Below are 26,279 nucleotides of genomic sequence, written 5' to 3'. Positions count from 1 at the left end.
TTTATGGCATATTTCACTGCTAACAGGTAAAATTTGATGCTTCTCTATAAATGTTGAAAAACATGACTGGAGTTCATAGTCATCCAAAAACAATTAAAGATGTGTTGATCCTATTGCACCATGTCTAAAGACACTATTTGAAGGGGAAAGTAAATTTATACGTACAACTATAATGAGGCTGTACCTGAGGAAGAGAGGAATTCTCCACTGTTAATGGAAAATGGCTAATACATTTGTGATATTTTTATTAATGTAGCACACAAGTAGCACTGAAAAGGTAAATTAGATATACATGGAGATTGTCCATAGTAGACTTAAAAGAGAATTCCTCTCTTCACCCTGCACAGTTTAGTTTGAAATTCTGATCTCAGAATGTGTCTGTCTCATATATATAACATGCATATCATAAAAAATACTACGGTGATGGGGGTTAAATATATTTAGATAGAAAAAATTAGATAGAAAAAAATGGTTCATTTCTTCATGCTCAGTACAATTTTGACCTTTGTTGATCAGTTATCAATAGCAAGGACAAATGCATTGCACCAATTATCCACTATGTTAATCCAGACTGCCATTGGGAAAAAAATATAAACACAGACACTTAGGGTGAAATCCTGAATCCCCTGAACTCAATGGGAGATTGTCCCTTGATTTCTGTGGGGCCAGAATTTCACCCTTAGTGAAGAATGCAATGTTTAATTCCAATTCCCAGCTAAGCAGGTCAGATTGTCATTTCCAATAGTTTCCCCTATTATTGTAGATAATATCCAGATTCGGAGGGAGAACGGTCAATTTGTGGAGCATTAGCAAAATCTAGAATAACCAATCTATGCCCTTAAACAGTCCCACCATTAATATTTGAAATGTACTTGAAATATTTGTCTCATGAGCCGTATTGCTTTAAATGGTAGCTTTGCCCAAATAAGGACCGCAGGACTTCTGTTTGAAAATAATCAGAGAGTGGAATGTCTATGAATTTTTTTTTAAATAATGTGAGCAGAGCGCCATCTCATTACCAGGCTGAAATGACCTATGTTGTTCACTGATCAACTACTATTTCCTGGGCAAACTAAGGATTGTTTTGTATGGAAGAGTGAATATTCGATTTGTGGCTCATGCTTCCCTAGCATCTCTATTTTCTATTAAAGCAATTGTTTACCTCTTTAGAAGATAAGAGTGTTAAATATCTGGAGACAGACTTAATGCCTTAATCAAAGGTAAATGATATTGCTACTGTAGTCAGCTTTTCAGGTGAATTTTCACAGGGATAAAGGAGCAAGGGGCATGTTTAGGCATGTAAAGCCTGATTATTTATAAGGAAATCTGGTTCCTTCCAATTAGATTTCAGGGCATCTCCGCAGTGAGCCAGCCCCCCATTACTGCTCCCTTGCCACTCCTTTGGTGTTCCTCACGATCATCAATACTGTGGGGCTCAAATATCCCTCCCATTTCACTGTTCTTTAAAGTCATCATCTGGACCATTTAAGCTAATTGCCTTCAAGGGTAAGGTTTGAGGGTTTTCAAATCAAGCTCTTCTCAGTGGTAGCATTCACCCTTTGGAATATGCTCCTGTCAGAAACTCATCTCAGCCTGATCTTGGCCACTCTCAGAAAGCTCAGATGGCAGATAGCAGATACTTTGGTTGTTGCAGTAGAACACCCTGATAAACCTGATCCTCTCCATGTTATAGTTGCTTCTCACAACCTACTAGCAACTTGCTAGTCTTATGCAACCTGAGCTTCAAGGCAACTCACTCTTATCCATACCCAAACATTAGAAGAAGTTCTCAGTAACACTATCTGGGTCATCTGAGATAGAAATATGGGTCTTGGCATTAGAAGTCTGCTGAATACAGTGTAATGCATGAGTCTCATCTACATGCATTTCCAAAACCCCATACATGCATTTTAGAGAAGGGGAGAGGAGATGGAACCATGTGCAACCCCATCTGTGAGCACCATAAGAGATTATGAGTACTGACAAACACCATCCACTCTTCAATGAAGGAATTCAGTTGCCTAAGAACAGCCTCTAGACACCTCCATGGACAAGTCAATAACATCTTGTGATCAAAGGAACTGAAGGTAGCTGATAGGTCTCAGTTCCCACTAGCTCAAGAGCAGTTCAGTCAGTGATAGTCCTCTTGCAAGCATAAATATGTTAGCTGAGTTATTATTTATAGATAAAGATATTTATGCCTAACATTGCTGGTTTTATCCTAGGAAGAAATCTTTTCTTTTCAATCCATTTATTAAAGTTACTTAATATTTACAAATTGTTTTCTATAGACTTAATATTTCCCTCTCTAATGTGTTGAGACTCATGACATATGTTTCTACTTACCTGAAATACTTAGGCAGGTAAAGTATATAACACATATTCTCCATAGGTATCATTTCATCTAAAAAAGTAACTGTAACACAAAGTTCATGATGAAAAATAAATGATACACTGGCATTAAATATGGAAACAGGAACAAATTCAAGAGGAGAAGGAGCTGCCTTCATTCTTTATTTTCCAAATAAGATGAGAAAGAAGCTCTCCAGGAAAATCATCTTGTCTGAACTAATCTACTTGGATGGTAGATTCTTTGGGGCAGAGATCCTGTTATTTGTACAGCACCTAGTGCAGTGGGGTTCTGGTCCATGACAGGAGCTGTCTGATGCTACCACAATACAAACAATAATACTATACGTAAATAAAGATGGCCATTCTAATTGACAGTGAGCAATGGGTACATTGTGGGTTCACGGATGAGTCCTGTGTGAGATCCTAATCCTATTGAACTCAGTTGGGTTTTTTACCACTGGCTTAAACAGGGTTGGAATTTTACCCCCTATATGTCATAGTTTGCCTTACAGTTAATACATAAAGCAATCTCTTTGCATTCAATTGGTGTAAACAATGCCACCTTGACAACATCTATTTTTGTTATCTGTGAACTTGATTTGACTGGCTTAGCAAATTGTTGGAGAGTTAAAGTCAATTCTAAATCACTGCAAGCACATAGAATAAAATACGCAATCTGGACAGGGTTTTAAAAGATTTGATATGGCAAAAAATGGTGCAGCAGCCTGCCAGTAGTGTCAAGAGCACAGCTAGGGTTATCTTCCAATTGTCCTCCTAAAATTGCTTCTTGTCAGGAAAAAAAAAATCCCTCTTCTACAACACGGACTGTACAGATATGCTCAATAGCAGCATAGGGTTTGGTAATTCTATCAGAATATATAAAAATCCATTTCCCCCTATGTAGCGGGTCCTATTTTAGCATCATTTTCGTATGGCACAGAATGGGATGATTTTGCATGTGAGATCCATGACTTGAAGCAGCTTGTCAGTCTGTTGTGGAAGTTACACCATCCATTCCAAAATGCCAGCTAGCCTTAAGGGTCTATCAATGACACAAGAGGGGGCAGGGCTTTTCAGCAATACTAAGCAGGCTTTTGGTTTTATCCTGAGTAATTCAGAATTTGGTAATACTCCCTTCAGGTCCCACTCTCCAAAATGCAACTGGGAAGAGTCACTGTGCCTTCAGCCTGCTCTTCCCTCTAGATCTGCAAACATGCTTGCCAAAGGAGAGCGGCAGTAGTATCCCTGTTTTACAGAAAAGCAAGGCAGGGGCCGGACACATCAAGTCACCAGCAGTATCAGGGAGGAAACCCAGGTCCCCTAACTCCAAGGCTGTGCCCTACCAAGACCATGGTGTGCCTTCTCTTTCATGGAGCAAAGAATGGTTAAAAAAAAGATGTGCATGTGTTCTTCATGTGTATTGATTAACTCCATCTCCAAGTTATGCCATAATTTCACACAATGGGTGCCCAGCAGCCTCTGGGTGAGATTGCTTGGTTAGAAGAAAGTGCTGAACTATTTTACTTGTAAACCCCAGTTTGAAATGCTAACTGCTGTGGAGTGTTTATGTGAGTGATAAACTGTTTAAGAAGAAACCTTTGATCTCCAATTAAGTAACTACTTGGAGACCTTCTGGAGTCTGGGGAGCCGCCCTAAAGACCTTTGTTTCCAACCATCTCTGGAGGAGGGGGAGGGGAGAAGCATGTTGCTCAGTTATTGTCCAGGAGTTTGGATCAGCTCATAAAGATGAAAGGCCAACCCTCCCTCCCTCCCCCCTGTTCCCGCCCACCCACCCCAGAGTTACCCAGTCCTATGGTATAAGGCAGTTCTTAACTTTAAACTAGTTACTTGGGTTTAGTTAAGAAGGTTATCATCAGTTAAAAGGACAGATTAAGGTGATTGATGGTATGGTGATTAAAGAAGGTTTATAAAAGAAAAAATTAATGAGGTAAAATTAAAAATGGCTTGTGGTATCTCTTGTGCAGGACACAGTGTGATATTGTCTGATAGTCCTGTTTGATTTTAGCACTGGAATGGAAAGGACTTTGATTTGCATTCTGGTCTTGATAGAAACATGTTAACATTATCATTTGATATCTGATCAATAGTTCCAATGTTTGCTCATGTGCTAAATGAAGTTACTTCTTCAGCATCACTCATCTTAAATTACACAATCTGCAAAACACAGAGTGAAAGATGCAGAACATTCTGTTCTCACAATAGTCTTCCTTGTAGCATAGGGGATATGGTAGGCAGGGTCTTTACTCTGTCAAATGACAGAGTTTGGCTATAACAAGCAATAACCATGATCATCTTTGAAATTCTTTGTCTGTTGTAATGCCACTACTTCTCTCACCTACGTGAAGGCAGATGCCAGTGCAATTCCAAATTCTGAAGGGTAAATTGCCATGTATCTCCTCAACTGGAGAGATAAACTATGTTTATAGAAAATGTCCACATGTTTCCAAGTGCCAGAGATTTGCCCTAGAGTAGAGAGAACAGCTGGGAATCAGAAGGTTTTATGGAAAGAGAAGAGTGCTAGAGAAGGTAGTTTTCTTGTATGGTATTTTGCTTTAAAAACAACACTAGGTTTGGGCCTAGTGACATGACAATTTCTGATCTACTTTTTGTACCAACAGGAATGAAGGGATTTGGGGTTTTTTTTAGCACATTTAATGCTCGTGAAATATATTAGCAACAACAATACAGGTTTCGCTCTTTCTTTCTCCCCAAAATGCTTCAGATCTGACCAGGAATTGACTGTCTAAAGGGAAGCCGGTAGTTCATTTTCTGTCCAATTTAGTTTCTGAGACTGACAGTTAAGGAGAGTTGCTTTATGGTGTCACCTATTTACTGAGGACTCGACTGAGACCAGTAACTTGTTTTCCATAGGCCACTGAAAACCCATCAAATGGTAACAGCCTTCAGCCACTGCTCAGCTGGGCTGGATATGAAACAGGGACCAGTGAATGAAAGAGGCCATGTGCCAGACTCTTACGTAAAACAAGTCTCCCTCTTTATCTTCTCTGCACCTTCTGGGAATATGTAGAGAGCCACACTGCAATGACATTCTGGTTACAGAACATGCACATAGTGAATCATCCATGAAAAGCAGCCTATCAGTTCATTGCAAGCAAGTTTAAAGACATCCCATCAATATAGTTGGGTTTATTTTAAAGAATCAGTAATATTCAACCCCTCCCTTTGAAAAGCTTAGCACACCTTCTATACTGGTGGTCAGAAGGAGAAAACCTTTAACCTATCTGATGGAGATACTTGGGGAACTCAAAATAGCAATCTTAATTAAGTTCAGTGGATACATATGACCCACACATTAGTGGGGGCAGTGAGACAAGGTGAACTTAATAATAATAATAATAATCATACTAGGTCAGAACAAAGGTCCATCTAGCCCAGTATCCTGTCTTCTGACAGTGGTCAATGCCAGGTGCTCCAGAGGGAATGAACAGAACAGGTAATCTTCAAGTGATCCATCCCTTGTCACCCATTCGCAGCTTCTGGCAAACAGAGGCTAGAGACACTATCCATCTTTGCTAATAGCCTTTCATGGACCTATCCTCCAAGAACTTATCTAGTTCTTTTCTGAACCCTGTTACCGTCTAAGAATTCATATAGATTCCTATATGTAACCCCATAAGGTGAAAGTATGTATATACAATTACTTTGTAGGTGAGAAAGGCTTAGTTAAGTGCTTAGCTGACTTCTTGGAGCTTCTGCCTCTTGGCTACGCAGCCCCAGTTCAAATCCAGATTTAGATCATAAGCATGTCAGAAACAGTCCAGTGATAGGAAGGAAGACTACATTAATCAAGTAAGTGCACTCACTGTGTATGGCTACTGACTACTAGCACATCTGCTAAAGGCCCCAGCATTTGACAGCATAGAAGCAGCTCTCAACCAGTTTTCCTTTGGAAAAAAATATTTCCCCAGGATTTGCATTGAGTCTTTAGCCACTAAAAAAAAAATTAGCGACCCACGCCACTGAACCATGCTTATTCCTGAATGACCAACAAGTACACAACAGACTCAGACAAAAACCCCACCTGTTAGATCCCCTGGTTACAGGACTGAGCGTCACCTGTTCCCACTTACTGGTTCAAGAGCACAGCTGTTTCTCCTCAACTCAGACAAACTGAGAATGGAGGAAAGCAGCTGCAACTGTCTGCCCGGTGGCCTGAGCCCTTTTTCCAGCTGCGTTGGTTGCAGGGGCAGGATGTTTCTAGCTCAAGAGGCCAGAACCTCTTCCTTAACCCTAGTGCACTTTATCAAGATGGCATTCATGAAATGGCTGGACACAATGCTTTTCTTTAACTATATAAAAGAATCAACATTTTGTTATAACCAAAGTGGGGGCCTTTACTCCTTAATAAAAATTTCACTCTCATATATTTGCTCTCTCTACTGGTCAACGGTGAGCTTAGATGGCCAATACGGTATATTATTCTGAATGTGTTACCATGGTAAGATTCCAGAGTGGAACAGCATCTACTTGTCCAATGTAAGTAATGCAGTCCTAAGAGCATTTATCTATCAGCATGTACATTTACATAGTGTCAGTAAACATTCTTACTAAACAACTAGCTTACTATGATCAGAATATTCAGATCTGTTCCTAGAATTAGGCAAAAAGAGACCTTACTTCTCTGGGTTCCAGAATTATAAGTCAGGCTCTCGATAGCATTCTTATGTTTTGGCTACTTGTGTACCATGTGTCATGCTAAAACAATGTGTAGGTTACCCCCAAATGAACCCCCAACTGCAGCTAAACACTAAGTCCCAGACCCTGAAAGGTATTTAAATTCCTAACTTCCACTGAAATCATTGGCAGTTAGGATCCTAAACCTAAATACCTTTAAGAGCAGGGCCCCAGGGTGGGACTATCCATGTGTATGAAGCTAAGCAGGAGCAGACGGGTTTGCAGGATGAGCACCTGAGTTAAGATTTCTGAATTGTATAAAGAGACTGCAGTGTGAGCCAAATCTCTCTCAGTTACAGGTGTGGAAGCAGGGAAAGAATTAACAAGGATTTGAAGGGGATCTTAATGCATGTCAGTCAGTTAGCAAGAGTCAGGCTAGTAGTTAGCAAGAGTTAGGCCACACTGTAACCCTAATGACGTGAGATTTGTAGAAGCGAGGACGGTGTGAGGCAAGAGGGAAAGAACTGTGTAAGACGTTATTATGACCTTGCAACTGATAACCAAATATGTAGACTGGCGTCTCCTAGAAGTGAGAAAAATAAGATAGCAGGATGGCTTATGTATAAACAAAATGCAGTTGTTGCTCATTATTGTCAATATTGCTCAATATTGTATTATTGCTTGTTATTGTCTGTAACAAAGGTATAAATGCTTGCTGTAATTGTTTACCTGTTGAGAGACCTGTCCAGGACTGGGGCGACCCTGTGTCCTAGGGCACTCCCTCCCTCTATTGTAATTAATGGAGAAATAATAAAGTATTTGATTTTGCTGCACCCAAAGAAAAAGCGAGAACTGAGTTTTTCTCCGACACAGGGATATACATTCAGAGCCCCTCCAAAAAGTCAGCTACTCTGGATTTGCACCACTGAAGCAAGAGCAAGAGCAGATTCTGGCCTTTCACCTTTCCCAAGTATGATGGTTTACATAGCTAAAGCCTGTGGGGTTATATTTACTGGTGTGCTCTCACTGATTCGTGCTGCTGCGGCCTAAGCCACGCTGTTTCACCAAAGCAGCCAGAATGCACCAGTGAATCTAGCCCACTGTTTGTTGCTGTAAAACTTTTGCTTAAAAAACCCATTGGGATAAGAAACAAGTATTTATCTTCCTGCCAGATGTGAGGCTGCACTTCTCTTGGAACAAGGATAACTGACCCTAGCAGCAGGGCCAGCTCCAGGCATCAGCCCAGCAAGCAGGTGTTTGGGGTGGCCAACAGAGAGGGGCAGCACGTCCGGCTCTTCGGCAGCAATTCAGCAGCGGGTCCCTCACTCCCAGTCGGAGGGAAGGATCAGCTCCCAAATTGCCGCCAAAGACTGAAACGGCGGCGGTAGAGCTGTTCGCAATTGCACTTTTTTTTTTTGTTTTGTTTTGTTTGCTGCTTGGGGTGGCAAAAACCCTGGAGCCAGCCCTGCCTAGCACCCAGCTACTGCTTTCATGGTGGCGGGAAGTAAGGATAAGAAACCTTCAGGAAGTGCACACCTGCCTTCTCAGCCAAGCTCGCCTTATTAGTGTTAAATCTAATAGAGGATACTGCCAAGGAAATACTCTTAAACGCAGGGAATGGGTATTGGAAAGTAGATTTTGTTTTCAAAAAGAACGCTGCAGTAGTGAGGCTGTGACACTTAGCGACAGGCCGGGATGACTAGTGCTGTTCTTTGTACCCAGTGAAGCCCACTGCTCCGGGCCTCCCTGATTTTGTGGAACAATGGATATAAAGGTATGTCTTGCCCAATTCTACTCAACCACTCATACCAAGGTCCCTGTGTCCCAGCTGGATGCTAACAGACACGCAGCTGGAATGTGTCTGGCTCACCTGGGGTTTAATATTGATAAAATAGGTATTAGAATGATAAGAAGGTGTTTAAACTCTGATGAATGCTTGTAAATTGCTGCATGAGTTAATATTACTTGCAATATCTCTGTTTCTTATTGTACTGTAATATTTGAACAGTTGTATTGTGAGCCTCTGTGGATGTATGGATGAATGTAGGCGAAGGATGTTAATTTGTGAGAAGGGCTGCTCTTCTATGGAAATTGTTACTCATCCCAAAAAAGGAGACCCATCCCTACCAGACAGGCTATGGTTAGATCTTACAGCTGGAAACTCCTTACACTTGGCTTGAGAAACAGTCAACAAAAGGATTACACTGAGAGCCTTATGGTTCTGCTCTCCTCCTCATGAAGATGAGTCATGCAAGTAGACTTCTCCCATCAGTGGAGTATGCAGCTCGGAGCACAAGGCAGGAGGGGGTTAAAAACCCCAAACCAAAGGAACTTTGGGTCTCCATGCTCCTTGGATTCTGGAGGGGGGGAAAAGGTATTTCTAGGCATAAGCAAGAGATCCCCAGCTGCTTAGCCTGTGTTAGCCCTAAAGGACAACTAGAGCTGCTGATTATAGAAGCCTATATTACCTTTTGAAACCTAAGACCATAAATCATTCTTGTGCATATGTTTGCTTGCATTAACCTTGTAAATAATTCTCCAATTTCCTTTTCCTATTCAATAAATCTTCATACACTTTACTATAGGATTGGCTACAGGCATTGTCTTTGATGTGAGCCTAAAGCACAATTGACCTGGGGTAAGTGGGATTAGAAGTAACCTGAATATTGCTGTGATTCTTGGTGTAAGGGGCCATCTATCACAGAGATATGCTCACCTGGGTGGCAAGACAGACCAGAGTACCCAAGGCGACCGTCTGAGGCTCTGTGTTAAAGCTGTTAATGTGCCAGAGGAGTTTGCACTTGGTGCAGATAGTTGGTGAAATCTAAGTTTAAAATACACAGCCAGTTTGGGTTGTGCCATGGGTTTTAACAGTCTGCCCTGAGATTGCTACTCACACTCTTGCTTTGCTGTTAGGAGCATCACTGCTATGTCCTGTCCCAATTCTTCTCAACCAGAGCTTGCCTTCTTGGGCCTTTCCACAGGTCCCCACTGTCACGACTGCCCATTCAAAATAAACCTACTCAGAGAATAATGGCACAAAGTGGAACCCATATAAGAGGTAGATATTCTAGTAGTAAAAATATTACCAATGTCATTCAAGGCACAATAAACTGAGAAGTCAGTCATGGCGAAAATTGTCCATTACCCTGCATATACCAGGAGTATATACTCCTGCTAAAGGCCAGCCAGGTTTGTGTATCTCACTTTTTATCAAGATAAATTTGGAAAACTTTACAGTGTGTACATTTCCTCTAATCTATCTTGCAGCTCAAAGGAAGAAGCCGGCCAGAGCAGCAGTGAAGAGCACGTTTATTTCTTCATAGTGGGTGATCACCCATCTTTATGCAACCCCTCCCCAAACTGGCTGCTAGCTAATTCACCACCATGTGCAAGCTGATGTATCTGTTTGCCAGACATGGTTGTTTGTATGTTTATCACTGCTGATCCCATCCACAGACTGCAGCAGCATAGCAATTAATTGATGCAGGGTAAGCTAAGAGGAAGCAACTTTGAGAGAGAGAGAGAGAGAGAGAGATCCTTTTTTTCCCTTCCAAGTACACTCTCTTTATTATGTTTTCTCCTAATGTTTTGATGACTTTCTTTTTCCCTTCATGCTATGGTAATGGTGCTGAATGCTGATGAGAGAAAAACAGGTGGAATCCATGGCAGTTATTATTTTGGTACCAAACCCTATATTTTTCAGGGATCAGCTGGGTATTTTGGAGGTACTGGTGGGAACACCATGTCAGCTCTTTAATACCTGCTCCCCTCAATCAAGAATAGGGTCATGTATTTGCATATTGTCAATAAGAGGAAATACTCCTCTTGCTTACACAGCTGTATTTTTTTTCTTTTAGGTATTTCATCCTTTTTAAGGCTTATGTTAATGTTAGGTTTTTATAACATCTTAACTGTAGCTTTACTCTTTTTATCTTTGCAATTTCAATTAACTGTTCTAAGTAACTGACAACATGGAATATAAAACATTCCTGCAACAATGTAAGACTAACAGCAATTACGTTGATTTACTCTGGACCATGTTAAGTTCAGGGAGTGGGATAAAGAGACAAGAGTTTAAAACTTCTTTCACACTGATGTAATAAATTTAGTACATTGCTTTAAAGTTAGGGCAAAATAGCTGGTAACTGAAAGTAAAGAAAAAACTTGTTTTGTTTTCCACTGTGATGGAAAACAATAGATTATGGGAAAGTTCTTCAGAAGGTGATCAGAGGAAAAGTTCACCAGCATCTATCATGAACTGTGTCTCTGTGGCCTGCTGGGATAGGAGGGAGGGACATAAAGGTGTCAGCAGTAGAGCTGATACAGTAAATCACAGTAGCGCTAGTTAAGTGTAATGGCAACCTAGTGTAACTGCCTTCTGAGTTCTATTTCTTTTTTGGGGTTGTACTCGGGACATGTTGCCTCTTTGTGACCTCATTCCTGGGGAAGCATGTTGTGCATTGGTCTTTCCTTTTTCATTGGCAAGGACTAATCTCTTAGCAGGTTAATAAAAGGTGAAAAGAGCAATGGCCTAGGGATCACCAAAATAAATTGATGGTACCTCATAATCTGCATTTTACTTTGCAAGGATTTTCATGTCTCCCCATCTGCATGCTCTGCTTTTTTCTTTCTCCCTCTAAATGTATTGATAATAAGCACATGCCAGCCACTGCTACAAAAAAAAAAGAAACATATACAACACTAAGCAAATCAATAGGACAACAAAATAAAACATGACCTTAGAATGTAATTTTTTTAGGAGATTGTAGTTTCATGCTGTAAAAAATACATTTCCCTGTATTTCTACATGGCTGAAGTTTGAAATCTTTTCAGAAATAGGTGTCTAATAAGTTAATTTGAATGACCAATACCATCCCAGCTCCAACCACAGTAAAGATTCCCATAAAAATATCACAAATCTGATCCATTTAATTTCACACAATGAGCAAAAAGGTCATGAGATGCTATTAATTTAAACTATTTGGTGATAGACTAATGAACTTTTTCCTTTAACTACTAGATTTATAAAGCATGGACTATCTTGTCTACTGTGCTAGAAGCAGCGTCATTATTATCAATAATGTATATTTAATCTGATGACATTGTGTAGTGAGAGAACTACAATCTATACATTATATGGCCAATTCTGGCAAATGCCTGGGACCTGGGGTAACATACAGGACTAAAACATCTGAATTCTAGCTGGAATCATCTCTAAGCACATACATGCTTCTCCTCACTTTCCTCCCAACTCCTTGAAATCTATTCTTATGAGAAGTAGGAATAATCCACAGAAGGGAGCAAGTAGGCTACAAAGTGGCTATTGCCAGATCAGGTATGTATGCCCATTATTATGTGGAGGGTGGGCCCTGCTTGCTATGCCCCTTATAAAATCATGGATACATTATTTTTACATAAGAGAGAAAAACTTGCATTAATATCCCCAGCCCATTGTAGAATCTAGCCTGTAATGCATTAAGCCACCTCCATTCGTTCCGATAGAATGCAGTCCAGTTGTTAAGCCACAGTGTGCGCTGTATACATACACACATTGTTATGAAAAACATACCTTCTCCTTCCGCTTTCTGTCACCCAACTGGGTCAGGAAACCAAGTAAATGTGGGAAATGTTTTAAAACCAATGAAACCACAAGTCTGCAAAAGGATTTTTGTCTGCTGATAATTTACGGATAATAAGAAATACAGTGTACTTCTGAGATACGTATCTATTAAAACACATCAAAATAGACTATAACCCTCTTTGCCGTGTAGAAGAAATAGCTTGGTACTAACAAAAATTCTGCTGATTGTGATTCTCTGTGCAGACCGCTTTAAATCAGGCCAGAACAAGCTTCAGAATCAGAGAGCACAAAGGTGTGTTAAAACTGTCTTTGCACATATACACATCCTTCCCCATTCTAAAGAGCATGAAGCTTTCCTAGACCATAGTTTAGGATCTGGGCTCAGGAATCGAAACTAATCTTGTTATCCATCAGCTTCCATTGATCTTGACATTGTTGACTTGCCTGCTACCCTAATGGGTGCAAAGGGGGCTCCCTTTAGGTGGCTTTGTTGTTCTCTCTCGAGGGACCCTCAGTTTTGGAATTTTATTCCCTCTTTGATCCAAAATAAGCTCCAAAATATTTGACCCTCAAGGGATGCTGTAAAGCCCACCTCTTTAGCAAGAGTCTGTGGTGGGAGGAGTACAATAAGGGACGGTATTTGCGGGTAAGATGGGATAGCACATTGTCTAGACTTGATTTCAGCTTTGGTTAGTTGTTTTCAAATGCTGGGGCAAGAGGAAGCTGCTGGTGTTATCTTTTATGTCCTTGTAATTTTAAGTGCATCAGAGGTGGTTAGAGCACAAGAGAGACACTTTCGTTTTAAAATTGTTATAAATTAACATAACTAAATAAAATCAGATAATCCCTAGGGCCTATAAGGTATTAACGACTGCAATGAGTTTGCAAACAAGTATGAATATAGGACAAGTCACCCTTGCTAAAATGATCAGCCTAACTTGTCAGTATTGCAGACTTCACAAACTCCACACATTGGTTTAAGGTACTAAAATTGCACAAAAAGACACAAGCAGATCAATAGTGTGGATGCTAATAAAAGGAGCTCACAATACCCCTTATTAGCTGAATATACTTAATATATTAGCTGCTCATACTACAACTAAAAGGGCAGTTGTAAAATTCCATTAAAACTGTAGGTTTTTCATAACACTGAAATACTTGTAACTCTGAACAAAACGTTATGGTTGTTCTTTCAAATGTTTAGAACTGAACATTGACTTTGTACAGTTTTGAAACTTCACTATGCAGAAGAAAAATGCTGATTTTAACCATCTTAATTTAAATGAAACAAGCACAGAAACAAAAAGAACAGGAGTACTTGTGGCACCTTAAAGACTAACAAATTTTGTTAGTCTTTAAGGTGCCACAAGTACTCCTGTTCTTTTTGCGGAGACAGACTAACATGGCTACTACTCTGAAGCACATAAACAGTTTCCTTAGTTTGACAAATATTTTTTTTAAACTTCCCAACACCTCCCCCCCCCCTTTTTTTAAGTAGTTTACGTTTAACACAGTACTGGATTTGATTGTGGAGTTTTGTTTTATTTTTGTCTCTGCTGCTGCCTGATTCTGTACTTCCAGTTCCAAATGAGGTGTGTGGTTGACCGGTCAGTTTGTAACTCTGGTGTTCATAATGTTGAGGTTCTACTGTACTATGTAGGGTGAGCACACAGCCCATTTTGGCCAGGACACTCCCTTTTTTAAGCCTTGTTCCAGCCGTCCTGACTTTTTTGGCAAAAGTGGGTATTTGCCCCCTTGATCAGTTGGCAAGAGCAAACGGGACAAATGCCCACTTTAGTAAACAAGTGGGATGTGGAGAAACATGTGGGGGGAGCAGCACTGCCAGCTCTGTGCAGTGGGGGAGGCTGGGCTCCAGTGGGAGGCAAGCAGGACGTGGGCGAACAGCAATGCCAGCTCCAGCCTTTGGGGAATATGGTCACCCTATCTAGTATGTGCAACGCTGCTTTCACAAGCCATGCCTGTCCCCTGTGTGTGTGTGTGGGGGGGGGGCCCTCAGGCCAGCCCTGCACTCTGTCCCATTTTCCCTTTGGGGTCTCTCTAGTACTGTGTCATCCTACAAAAGCGTCTGCCAGCTTTTAAATATTTTAATCTGAAACTCATTAAAACCTGTCTGTGCTGCTCTTATTCTTTGGTTGGAGACAGATTTGTGAAATATTTTATCTTTAACCCACCCACGAAGTCACATTCATTTACATAACTTAATGAAGGCTGCATTATTCATCAAACTTCTCATATAACATTTTTCATATGACATTATTAAACAAGCTAGGCAAGCCAGCATAGTAATGAACCTTCTCTAAACTTGCTGCCAGTTATGTTCCCTTACTCCTAATCTATCACTCTAATGGTTGCAACTAATAAACTTTAAGAATCTTTGCCACTAATCTGTATATGTTTTGCAGTGCATTCTGGATGTATAGCTTGACATAGAGAATTTACAATAGAGACCACCTGGCAAACAAAACTCTTTATACTAACAAATGCTATCCAAAGCTACCCACCCCCTCTTTATTACATGGGAGGGATGGAAGGAGAGTCCTTTACATTAACACAGAGCCTTTTATCCTAAAGTGTTTTGCAGCCAGGAATAACTGTAACCACTTCTAGGGCGGAACACTATATTTTAAACAGTGCACACCACAATACACCCAAACCAATATTTGTGATCATATTTTCATAGCTGAAACATTGCCAGAATATGCATGGATTAAAGTTGAGTTTGAACCTCTTTGACATTTCATTCTTTTTTGTGCTTTCAAACTTTTTCCCTAACTTGCATTTAGGGGCTGCACACAAGCGAAACATAACACCATATTAGCCTCATCTGACAATGCTAATTAATATCAGGTGTGTATTAAGGCAAACATTTTCAAATCTGGTCATCTGCAGTTAGGCTCCTAAAGCCATATTTAGGAAGTAAAAGTGCCCTGATTTTACAGAGGTATTGAGCACTGTGGTTCCCATTGAAATCAATAGTAACTGCAAAGTCTCAGCACTTTTGAAAATCTGGTGTTATTTAGAAGCTGAAATACAGATTTAGGGGGCTAATTTAGGCATTCAGGTTTACAAATGTTGACCTAAATCCACTGTGATAGAATCCTCAAATGGTGTCCCTCCTGATGAATGGTGCCAATAAGTAAAATTTTCAGAAGTACAAAAATCCCATTTTCACAAGTGACTTAGGTACTTGAGTAAATTTTTTTCTCTAAATTGCTATGTATTTTTTCAGTACTTCTCAAAAAACACTCCAAGTCATCAAAGGGAGTAATATAAAAAAGTGCTGCAGATAGAAACTAACATGCAAAGCAGAACAACCTTCTATCAAAATGTGATCTCTCAAAGGGTAGAAAGAAATTCCTAGAAAAAGTCTAAACAAAGTACAGGATCTTGAATGTAAAAGGTTTTAAGTGTTCTGGGCTGTCCAGTTTTTTTGTATTTTTTTTAAAACAAATTAGAAAGTAAAATTTCTTTCTACTGTTCAGCTGATAAAAATATTCTGACCCTTGTATAATTTCATGAAGACAAATGGCAATCAATAGGCTGAAATGTTCTTTCAATCAATCAAACAATAACCCTATTTGTCCCAATTCAGTTTTCAGAAGTCATTACATTAGGTTTGTGCAGTTGTTTATTCATAGAGTCATTACTTTTAAATTCAGCATTATCCATCTATATAAGCAGTGGTGGTGTAGCTGTGTTGGTCCTGCGATACTGGAGAGACAAGCTGGATGAGGTAATAATCATCTTGTAGTGAACCAATTTCTGTTGATATTACCTCACCCACCTTGTCTCGCTAATTACCCATCTATGACCTTAAGTTAAAAAGGTTTCTGCATTTCAATCAGAAATCAGTTCAATATGTTCCTTAATGTCATATTTAATCAGGAATTAACCTTCATATAACATAACAGCAAATTTCAAAAATATGACACATTTGACATGCTGCAAAACTGAGTAAGTTTTACTTTAAATAGGTTAAAGACAGGTGTTTCTGGTAGTCCATGTTACATCTAGAAAAACAGCATGGTGCAACAAATAAAAGCACAGCCTTCCATTGAAAGATCAGAGTGCAGCATGTGTTTGATCATCTGCATTTTTAAAAGGTGTACACAGTGCAAAATGTTCAAAAATGACTAGTAAATGTAGGTGCCTAACTTGAGACTCTTTAAAAGGGTCTAATTTTTATAAAGGGCTAATCTCTGAATCAGGTCCCTTTAATGAATTAGGCATTCAGAAGCACCAACACTTTAGAAAATTTTGGATAAAAATTTCAGAAGTATCTTATGGTTTTGAAAATGGGATTTAGGCTTTTTTTTTTTTTTTGAAAAATTACCCTTCAGCCCTACTGTTTAGTTACAATGCTAAAACTGTTTCAGGTAGACCTTCAGCTAGTTTATATTGTCACAATTTACCTCAGCTGAGAATCTACCCCTGAGAATCTGGACAGATCCTGATGTAGTAAGACAGCTATGTCATTTTATCTCCAAACACAAATTGCTGCAGTATGGCTCAAACCTGGCCAGCAATGAGAGAGAGAATTTTTTTACTATGGTGCAAGTGCAATCTTAGATTTAAAATAGGATATATTGAAATTGTTATATATTAGAGCACTCTGTATGGCTGACACTTTGTTTAAGATATTGGTAGCAAGTGCAGTTATTGCTTAAACCCCATGTAAGAATAATATGACAGTATGTTTTTAAAAAAGACCTAATTTCCAAAATATTTATCATCTAATCTTTTTTTCTATTTGCAGACTATTGTAATGTAAAGATTAGCAGGACTCTAATAGTTCTATTTAAAAACATATGAGTAGCCTTTGCATTACATAAGGTTGCAGATGATGTGTAAAGTGTTTGTAATCAAAGGGCTGATTCTCTTTTCTACCAAGGCCACTTTATACCACTCTGGCAGTGTGAAAGGGCCTAAAGTAAGTATAAATTGTCAAGTGGTGTAAATAGCAATCAGACCCAGAGAGTTCACATAGTAACAGTGATCTTAAAATTGGGCAAAGAGCAATTTTTATATTACAAGGCTCTGCTTTATGAGACAATATAGGCAATGTATATGTCTAGAACTAAAATCACTTTTAATCTGTGAGCTGGAAGAATTCAAAAAGCTATTTATTATAATATGTTGATTGTGCTTAACATGTTGCCCTAGAAATTAATATTTTGATTTTTAGCATTAGATGGCAAAAGCTTTTATGCTGAATAGCAACATTCATAAGACTTTTAATTGCCATTATTTGATAAGTGGAACACTTGCAGGCATTGGTGATTTAGAATTTTCTCCACAACCCCCTGAAATCATCCAAGATCAGGACTAAGAGAAAAGGATCACCCAAGAATTGTTCAATATAACCTCAAGTGCCAATGAAGTTTGCTTTATGTGTATGGTGCTAGCAGTGTGTGACAGTTCACCTTTTCCAATATTTGTGCAGCCAGCCTCTCCTGTTAAGCTTTTTTGGTCACATTTCAACCCTGTTAGAAGCTTCTGTTCTAAAACTTAAAATTAAGTTAGCCAAGGTTGAGGGAGAGTCATGCCAAGCCCACTATCTCTCCTGTTCCCACACTCTACTAGTACACTTGATAGGGCCTGATTCACTGCTAATTGAATTTGTTTTTTATTTTTTGTTCTAAGAAATCCCAGAATTGTTAACAGCAAACCCCATCCTTCCTCTAACAGCACTTCATTACAGCATTTACAGTTGTAATCTAAACCATTGCTATATATATGGTAAGACACCTACCAGGTAGCTAGCTTGTTTGCAATAACCCTTGGTAACAGATACCTCCAACAGTCAGATATTTAGACAGATAGACAACAATATATGACAATGTGCGGGGGCTGTTGGTGCGGGTTAATACCACCATGGGAGAAGAGGAGCTAAAGAGGTTTTATTCTGGACTTTTGGTCTAGTCTCTGCCTACACACCTAGGAGCTTATTCTAGCTGGCTGAGCACGGTTGTGGTGCAGGCAACATGGTTTATTTGGTCTTAGTTTACCGTGTTTCAAATTTAGATATATAGGTTACTATGCACTGGACATGTAGAGAAATGTCCATTCCTCCTGCATTATTTTCCTCTCACACCCGAGGGATTTTAGTCAGCTATATAGAGGGTGGGTTTTCTAAGTGGATGATAGAAGTCTAAGAGTTTGAATTTGGGAAGATGTTATAGGATTAGTCAACCTGTTTAGGAGAGTCTTAGTTGCATTTATTAAGTTGGCTTGGTTAAGCCTCAGTATCTTTAACAAGTGAACTGGTTTGAGTCCAGTTGGAGTCTTCTCATTAGAGTTGAGTGCAGGAAAAATGGAGGTTAAAATGCAAGAGAATCCCTTCACTTGTTGAGGTTAAGGGGAAAAATAAAAATAAAGCTAGAGATTTGGAGAAAGCATCTTCAAAAATAAACTTTATTTTAAGTCATAATAATCCATAAACTTTGAACACAAAACCTAGTATCAAAAAGTAATCTGAAAACACATTCTCCTGGCTTAAATATAAGCCACGTGTGTATTTTGGTCACAGGATGTGCAGTTAAGTCCCATGGTTTCATGCTTGTTAAAAGTTTAAGGGTCTCTGAATACATACACTGTCCTTAAACTCCACCAAAATGCTAAAATTACAAGCTTTCAACAAGATTCTTAAATAAGAGGGAAATATTGTTTCTATAGAAATAAGTTATCTAATTATGGACCACACTGACCCATAATCGTAGTGCTTGAATAACATCAACCAAACTTATGACATTTAGTAGATTTAAAAAAAAATTAAAAATACATAAATAACTATTATACATTTACAAGTTAAATATTTAATATTGGATTTAGGTTTCTATAAAAAGCTATGTGTACTTTAAATGCTATAGAATTTCATCCAGAAGTAACCTTTGACCTCAGATTTGGCCATTGAAACCTATGAATTTGGTAGGCAGGTTGTCCACTGGATACACTATGGGGCCAGTTTTCATTGTAGGAGGTCCATTTAACAGCTGCCAGTCACAATTCCGAGCCAACTCCACAGTAAATATTTTGAGAAGGATTTTTGCAAACTCTTTGCCCACACAGCTTCTCAAGCCTCCTCCAAAAGGGATGAAACTGAACCTGGAGGAATCTTCCGGAGAGGGAGACATGAAGCGATCAGGGTCAAATTCATCCTTGTTGGTGAAGAAGTCTGCAACATCATGTGTATCACAGATACTGTAGATAATATTCCAACCTTTAGGAATCTGGTAACCCTGTTTAAAAAAGTTAGGAAATTCAAGTGTGAAGACTTCAGCTTAGAGGCAGATGAATACCAAGATTTTATAGAGAAATAAAAATCCCTGTACATATTGTCAGTTTGACTTACTTTCAAATAAAATTACGGGGGTGGGGGGGGGGGAGAAGAGAAAGCAGCCACTACAGTCTTTGAAGGGATTTAACAGAAGCAAAGCCCAGGTAACCCAGCTTACATTTAACTCAAAAGTCTTGAGTGCAACTCTAAATCCTCCAGGAACCGGTGGACTCAGCCTGAGGGTCTCTTTGATGACACAGCCTGTGTACTTCAACTGTTCCAAGACTTCTATATCCAGTTGTTTGTCATCTTGGTTCATGCTGCACAATAAACCCTAGGAAAAAGAACATGGTTAACATAAGACTATGCACATAAAAGTCAGGCTGCAGTTTGTGTTAGCCGACACTGCATTGCCATCAGTAATGGGGTACAAACTAGTCATCAAGCTCCCAGTTATCACAAGGACTCCCCAAACAAGCCTGAATCGTTGCAAATCTCATTTTTCAAAATGGAAAAGTCAGCTCTTCCTGGTTAAGTTGTCTTAAGGGGCATTAACTTTGTTTAATTAGGAGATTTAGTCTCTAGTCTGTTAGAGTTAATACACTCCATTCTCAGGAAGGAGGAACAAACAGTAAACTGAATGCAGAGGAAATTTTAGCTTCCACAGAGAAGACACCCACCTTCATTTGTAGCTCCTTTCTCACTTTTTGCAGAACAGCCCGGTGAAGTCCTAAGAAGGTGATTAGAGATGTGGCAGCACTGGCCGTGGTTTCATGCCCTCCAAACAGAAGTTCTGTTGCCGATTCTTTTAGCTCCTGAGACAAAGAGCAGGATGTTTACACACACGTGTACGTTTTAGGTACTTGAGACCAAACTCATGGTCTTCTCCTCCCCTGCACAAATGTCTTTCTAAAACTGCACCGCCAGTAAAGCAGAGAGGAAATTCCGCATTTAAATGCTACCAGTGATTAGCGATATTCCTAGGCTCCACATCTACAGGCTGCGTTTTAATAGACACAGAAAAACACGGGTGGGAGTGGGAAGAGGAGCAGAGACTCCTTGTCCGGGAAGGGATTTTGGAGAACCGATGCCTTACAGAAGGATTGCCCTGGCTTTGCACACGTCATGTTGTGCTGTTCAAACAGCCGGAGCACAAGGGGAAAGCACCGAGGGGGGTTTCGGTCGCTCTGCGAGCAGAATGTGCCCTGGGAGGCCAGGATCCGGGGCGGCTGCGGCAGAACTCCGGTAGCTCCAGAACCCGGGCTGCCACAGGTACGGGAGGGACTGGAGCATCTTCCTCAACTCTAGCGGGGGGAGAGTGGAGACCACTCATGGGTCGCCATAGTCAGAAATCCTGGCCCTGAAGCTGTTCCCGACTGAAAGGAGAACTGGCCACCCTGATCTTCCTGGGGAGGATACACTTAGGGCCCGATCCTGCTCCCATCACATCAACAGGAGAGATGCTACCGAGTTTAAAGGAAGCAAAAATCACGCCCTTGTTTAGTGCAACGCAGCGGTCCCCGTGGCCTGGCCGCCAGTGCCCGCGGGCATCTCACCTGCATATTCAGCGGCTCCCCGTTGTCCTGCGTGTGCTCCATCAGCAGCTGCAGCGCGTCCTTACAGTCGCCCGCGGGCTGCTTACGGGCCATCTTCGCCCGGATGTTCTCCTCGATCTTGGCGTGGATGAAGTTCCGCGCCCGCAGGCCCTGCGGGTGGAGAAGGGAGCCAAAGGGCGGCGGGTCATCCCGCTGCCAGGCCGTCCCCACACGCTGTGCCAACCCCCTGGGAGCACGCTCCCATACACTGCTCCCAATTCCAGCTGCCATCGCCGGGCACCTAGTGCCAGCCCCCCGCGCGGCATCGCCCCCGGGCGGGAGGTGCCTGGGACCCCCGACCCCGGAGCTAGTCCCGATCGCAGGCGGGAGCGTTACCCGGTAGAGCCCGCTGAAGGGCACATCGATGGGCAGGGAGAAGAGGTTGCGGATCATCTCCTCGAAGGCCTCCACCAGCTGCTGCTCGCTGTCCTGGTCCGCGTGACGCGGCTCGAAGCCCAGCAGGATCCTCATGGCGATGCGGAACATGAGGCGCTTCACTTCAGGGTAAACCAGGAGGCAGGAGCCGCCGCTGCGCAGCCAGCGCGCCAGGCAGGCGGTCACCTCCTCCTGGATGCCGGGGACGTAGTGCTGCAGGGCCTCCCGGGAGAAAGCCTTCATGATCACCTGCGGGAGAAGGGGAAGGCTCAGGCCCCAGCCCCAGCCCCCCGCGCCGCCCCAGGGGAAGAGCGCGCCGGAGCCGCAGCCGCAGCTCAGCCCGGCTGGACAGGGGAGCGCACCCCCGGCCCAGCCGCACAAAGGAGGGCGCCGCTCCCGGAGCTTGGAGAGCGCACAGGCGGCAGCCCCGGCCGGATGCAAACCGCCGAGCTGCAGCCCAGCCCGCAGGGCAGGTCGGGGAAAGGGAGCGGGGTCTCGCCGTACCTTTTTCCGGTGCTTGTGCTGCCCGTCGTGCAGGTTGGAGAGGCAGCCGGACCCCAGGATAGTGCGCACGGACGCCGGCCACTGCACCGACACCAGGCGATGCTCCCCGAGCAGGATGTGCCGCACGTTCTCGGCCCCCATCACCCGCACGGTGGGGCGCCCGAAGAGGTGGGTCTTGTAGATAAACCCGTATTTCCGACGCTTCATCTGGAGAAACTTCCGCCGCTGGAGGGAGAGAAGGGCAGTGACAGCGGGGATCCGGGCCAGCCGCCTGCCTGCCTCCCTCCCTCCCCGGCTAGCGCTGCCCTGCCCCGGCTACCTGGAGCTCAGCGCACCCAGGAGCCGCGACAGCTGCTGCCCCCAACCTGATCCCGCAGAAGGAGGAGCCGGCTCCCCGAGTCGGCCCTGGCTAATCAGGGGGGGCCGGCTGCCCCTTCCCGAAGCCAGGCGGGGCAGGGAGAGCTCGCGGGCCTTACCTGCAGCACCAGTTGCAGCGTCTCCCCGAAGAAGGGGAGCCCCATGGTGCCGGGGGGCAGCGGGAGGCTGCAGCCGGGCTCCCGGCCGCTCACGCAGTACAGATGCCACAGCTTCACCGCGGCCAGGAAGAGCAGCAGAGGCAGCAGGACGGTGCACAGGGTGCTGGCCAGCAAGGTGGAGAAGCCCATGGCTCGCGAGCAGCGCCTGCAGCCCCTACCTGTCTCCGCAGAGCGCAGCAGCGCACAGGCCAAGCCCCGCCGTGGGCCCCTTTTTATAGCCCTCCCCCAGGTTGCTGCCCACTCCACCTTGGTCAGATAAATTAGTTCACCCAAAGTTCATCTTTAATTACGGATTGTGGCCTGGCTCCTCCCCCCGAAATCTTTAACTGTTTGTTTTGCGCGGTGGCTTCTCCGGGTCTCCCTCCTCCAGGAGCTACAGCCAAGCCACTGAGCTGACTTTGAAAAGGTGCTAATTTCACCCGCACAATGCGGCTCGCGGGAGAGGGGGCCTCAGATCTCAGCTCCTTCAGGGTGCTACTCTGTAGCTCATTGAATAATCCTTAAAGGCTGGAATGGGGGCAGAATTGCAAACAGCTGCTAGTTCAGCTCGTCGGGATCAAGGAAAGACCAGCTAATTAGCTGCATCCCTTTTACCTTTATTTATCCCTCATTAAACCGAGTCAGAATATATTGACGCAGATTATAGAAATGCCTCGCTCACTTTGTCCTTATGCCCAGTTACACGGGAAAGCACGTACCGTGTTTATATTTTGCCTCTATGAGTGGTTTGAGAACGACCGTACACACAACCGATCTTTTTAAATCTCTCTGACTGCACTTTGCAGTTCAGCCTTTGTTTCAAAGACCTGAGCCCCAGGCTACCGGCGAAGAGCCGAGCTGTTGCATCCTGTGCGAGGAGTAGTTAATTGGACTTCGCCTGGTTCCGGGTTGGTGCTATTGCTCGTTAGCATAGTGGGAGCAAGTGGCACAGACCCGGCACTAGCGGGGCGGGCTGGGCCAGGGACTGAGCGCTTTGAACATCTCCTCCAGGTTCTCCCTGGGTAGGGCTGAGTTCCCCGAACTCCAGCTGCAAAGCGCTGAGTCGCTTGGAACGCAGCTTTGGGTTTACGGGCTAAAAACAGAATTGGATCACGAACAGCCGCCGCTTCGCCTTGTCCCCTCAGATTAGTGCGTGGCCTGAAGTTCACCTCAAAGGCCCAGCTTGTATTTATGGTCAGGGTCCTGAGAGGAATAATCAGCATCAGGCAGGAGTAAATTCTGAAACTTATGATGCAGCGCTAATGGCAGGTTCAAACGCAGGTCAGCGAGGGAAGGCAAGGTTATATCAAAAAGTAAACATCCAGGCTATCGCCACCCACAGACTTTTATAGACGCTTAAATCATGGATCACAGCACCCGCAGACCGCGCCTACGCGTGAGGTTTCTGGTGCTTCTCATCCTGGTCCCTGGAGCATAGCTAGTTCTCACCCCGGGGGTCTTCTCTGTGTGAATCTTTTCTTTTGCAACCTGCGGTGATGGGTTTGCCTTTTCAACAAGCAGAGCAGTAGTCAGCATCTGTCTGAATATAGGTGGGAGGCAGATAACCCACAGGCCGCCATAACGTTATGGGAAGAAGGCAGAGGAATTCGGCATACTCCCCAGCAGCAGTTTAATTCAGAGGGGGGCACAGAGACTGGGAGATAGCTATGTGTGCCTGGAAAGCGGACTTCGCCCTGGCTATGTGCTCCCACAAACCGTGCAGAGAATTGCCCAGGGTCTGACGTTCACCTGTAGAGCATCCAGGAAGCAGGAGTGCTTCACAAATGCTAGGAAATGTTCTCATGCGGAGCCGCTTTTTATCACTGCGGTGCAATTCGGGATGGCAGGGCTGACTGCGGGGAAAGGATGTTCACGGGCGGCGGCTGCCACGGACCCTTCGCTCCTCCCACTCACGGTTGTAGATTTATAAGAGGTCGTTGTACAGGAAAATACGATCAGGGCTGGAATGACTCTCCAGTTCGTTTGGGGATCCTGGCGTTACACCTTGGCGAAACCTTAAAAAAAATATTTCGGAGCAGAGTTGAATTTCCCTTCTGTGCAACCAGAGATGTAGAACACAGGTACTTGTTGGTTGTTCGCCAAAAGAGCAGCCAGCTGCTAAAAGTTTCCAAAACACCGATCGCTCTTCCTGCTCTGTCATGTGCATCATCTCTGAACTGTACCCATCTGGCTGCATCGGTAGCTTTACAATCAGTAGGTATTGGTATTCGGAAACATGGTAGCTCCGGGGGTATATATACACCAATACCTACTGATTGTAAAGCTATTGATGCAGTCATATTATATATATAAGAATGTATATGTATATATATGTTTTTACCCAGGAAAGCTTATTCCCAAATAAATCTGTTAGTCCTTAAGGTGCCACCCGACTCCTTGTTGTTTTTATATAACACCTACACAGATAACACCTGTCCAGAAGTCACTGACTGGCGGTTACCGTTATTACAATAAATGCTGCAGTAAGTAGTTGAAGTGTATGATAAGCACTTACCATAAAGTCTTACATTTGTATCTAGCTTAGGCACCGTTTCGCAGAAATACGGCAAATTAATACAAACAAGATCCTCGATAACCTTCAAATGACAGAACTTTTTCTCCTCGTGTTTGTTGCTCACTACTTGGCTGAAATGACCCTCGCAGTTTCTTTTGTATATTCGTGACTAAGCTGGGAAATGTTGAAGGGGCACTCCGAGCTTCAAAGTAATATTTGTATCTACAAAATGTCCTTGCATCGAATATCAATAATATATTACAAGAGGAAGAAGTTTCAAAATCAAAAGAGCTGTCGCTGTTGTTTGTCATATGTTTATATATGTGTTTACCCTATTTCACTCGGACGGTACAAGTAAACTATTCAGTTTCATGTTTGTCTAGTCAATTTCGCTTTCTGATTCCTTGCCTAACCACAATAAACATTCGAGCGCGATTTTTTTTAATGGAATCTGAATGTTAGCCCCTAATGTCTAGTGTATCCCCTTTTATGTTTTCTGGAAGACATGACTCGGGGAGTATTTCTGCTTAGTATTTAGTAGCCTGGTTGCTTTGACAGTACCTGGCAATGTAGTCGTTGAACGCCAATCTTTCTGTGCCGCATGCACAGTTTTTTGACTGTTTTCTAGTTCTGGGACAAGACACTTAACCTGTGCTTAAAAACGCAAATTTATTTCTAGATGGTGCAGCGTCAGCAAGCGACCTGACCCGGGAGGGCTAAGGGCTTTTAAAGTTTAGAGTTTAATTGAAATGTCGGTGAAGCCCTAGTTCCTTAAAAAACATTTATCGGTAAAGGGTAGAAGCATACGGTGACTATTATACACATGCCTGCATATAATGCAAATGTGTATGCGGGTTGTTTGCTGTGCCCAGATGTGATATATAAT

At 42.7% G+C, this 26,279-nt stretch overlaps 1 protein-coding gene across 1 annotated transcript; it reads right to left on the bottom strand.

Annotated features, from left to right (window-relative positions):
- Positions 1-18,998: 18,998 nt before the first annotated feature.
- On the bottom strand, positions 18,999-23,365 carry LOC120409029 (cytochrome P450 26A1). Its single transcript, XM_039546361.1, has 7 exons — positions 22,840-23,365; positions 22,364-22,588; positions 21,821-22,108; positions 21,446-21,595; positions 20,570-20,704; positions 20,068-20,223; positions 18,999-19,851 (listed from the first exon to the last, which is right to left on the bottom strand). Exons 1-7 carry the CDS (start codon positions 23,026-23,028, stop codon positions 19,510-19,512), a joined length of 1,485 nt encoding a protein of 494 aa, XP_039402295.1. The 5' UTR covers positions 23,029-23,365; the 3' UTR covers positions 18,999-19,509.
- Positions 23,366-26,279: the final 2,914 nt, after the last annotated feature.

The sequence above is a fragment of the Mauremys reevesii genome, linkage group 7 (genome assembly GCF_016161935.1).
Source record: "Mauremys reevesii isolate NIE-2019 linkage group 7, ASM1616193v1, whole genome shotgun sequence".
Taxonomy (NCBI): domain Eukaryota; kingdom Metazoa; phylum Chordata; order Testudines; family Geoemydidae; genus Mauremys; species Mauremys reevesii.
Note: the sequence above shows the minus strand (reverse complement) of the source record. Positions and strands in the feature narration are given on the sequence as shown.

Excerpts from the sequence above, each read along its gene's own strand:
- LOC120409029 (XM_039546361.1), bottom strand. The coding sequence starts at position 23,028 with ATGGGCTTCTCCACCTTGCTGGCCAGCACCCTGTGCACCGTCCTGCTG. Across the intron at positions 22,589-22,839 it reads CGCTGCAACTGGTGCTGCAG|CGGCGGAAGTTTCTCCAGAT; the intron begins GTAAGGCCCGCG and ends CTCTCCCTCCAG. Across the intron at positions 21,596-21,820 it reads CCTTCAGCGGGCTCTACCGG|GGCCTGCGGGCGCGGAACTT; the intron begins GTAACGCTCCCG and ends CTCCACCCGCAG.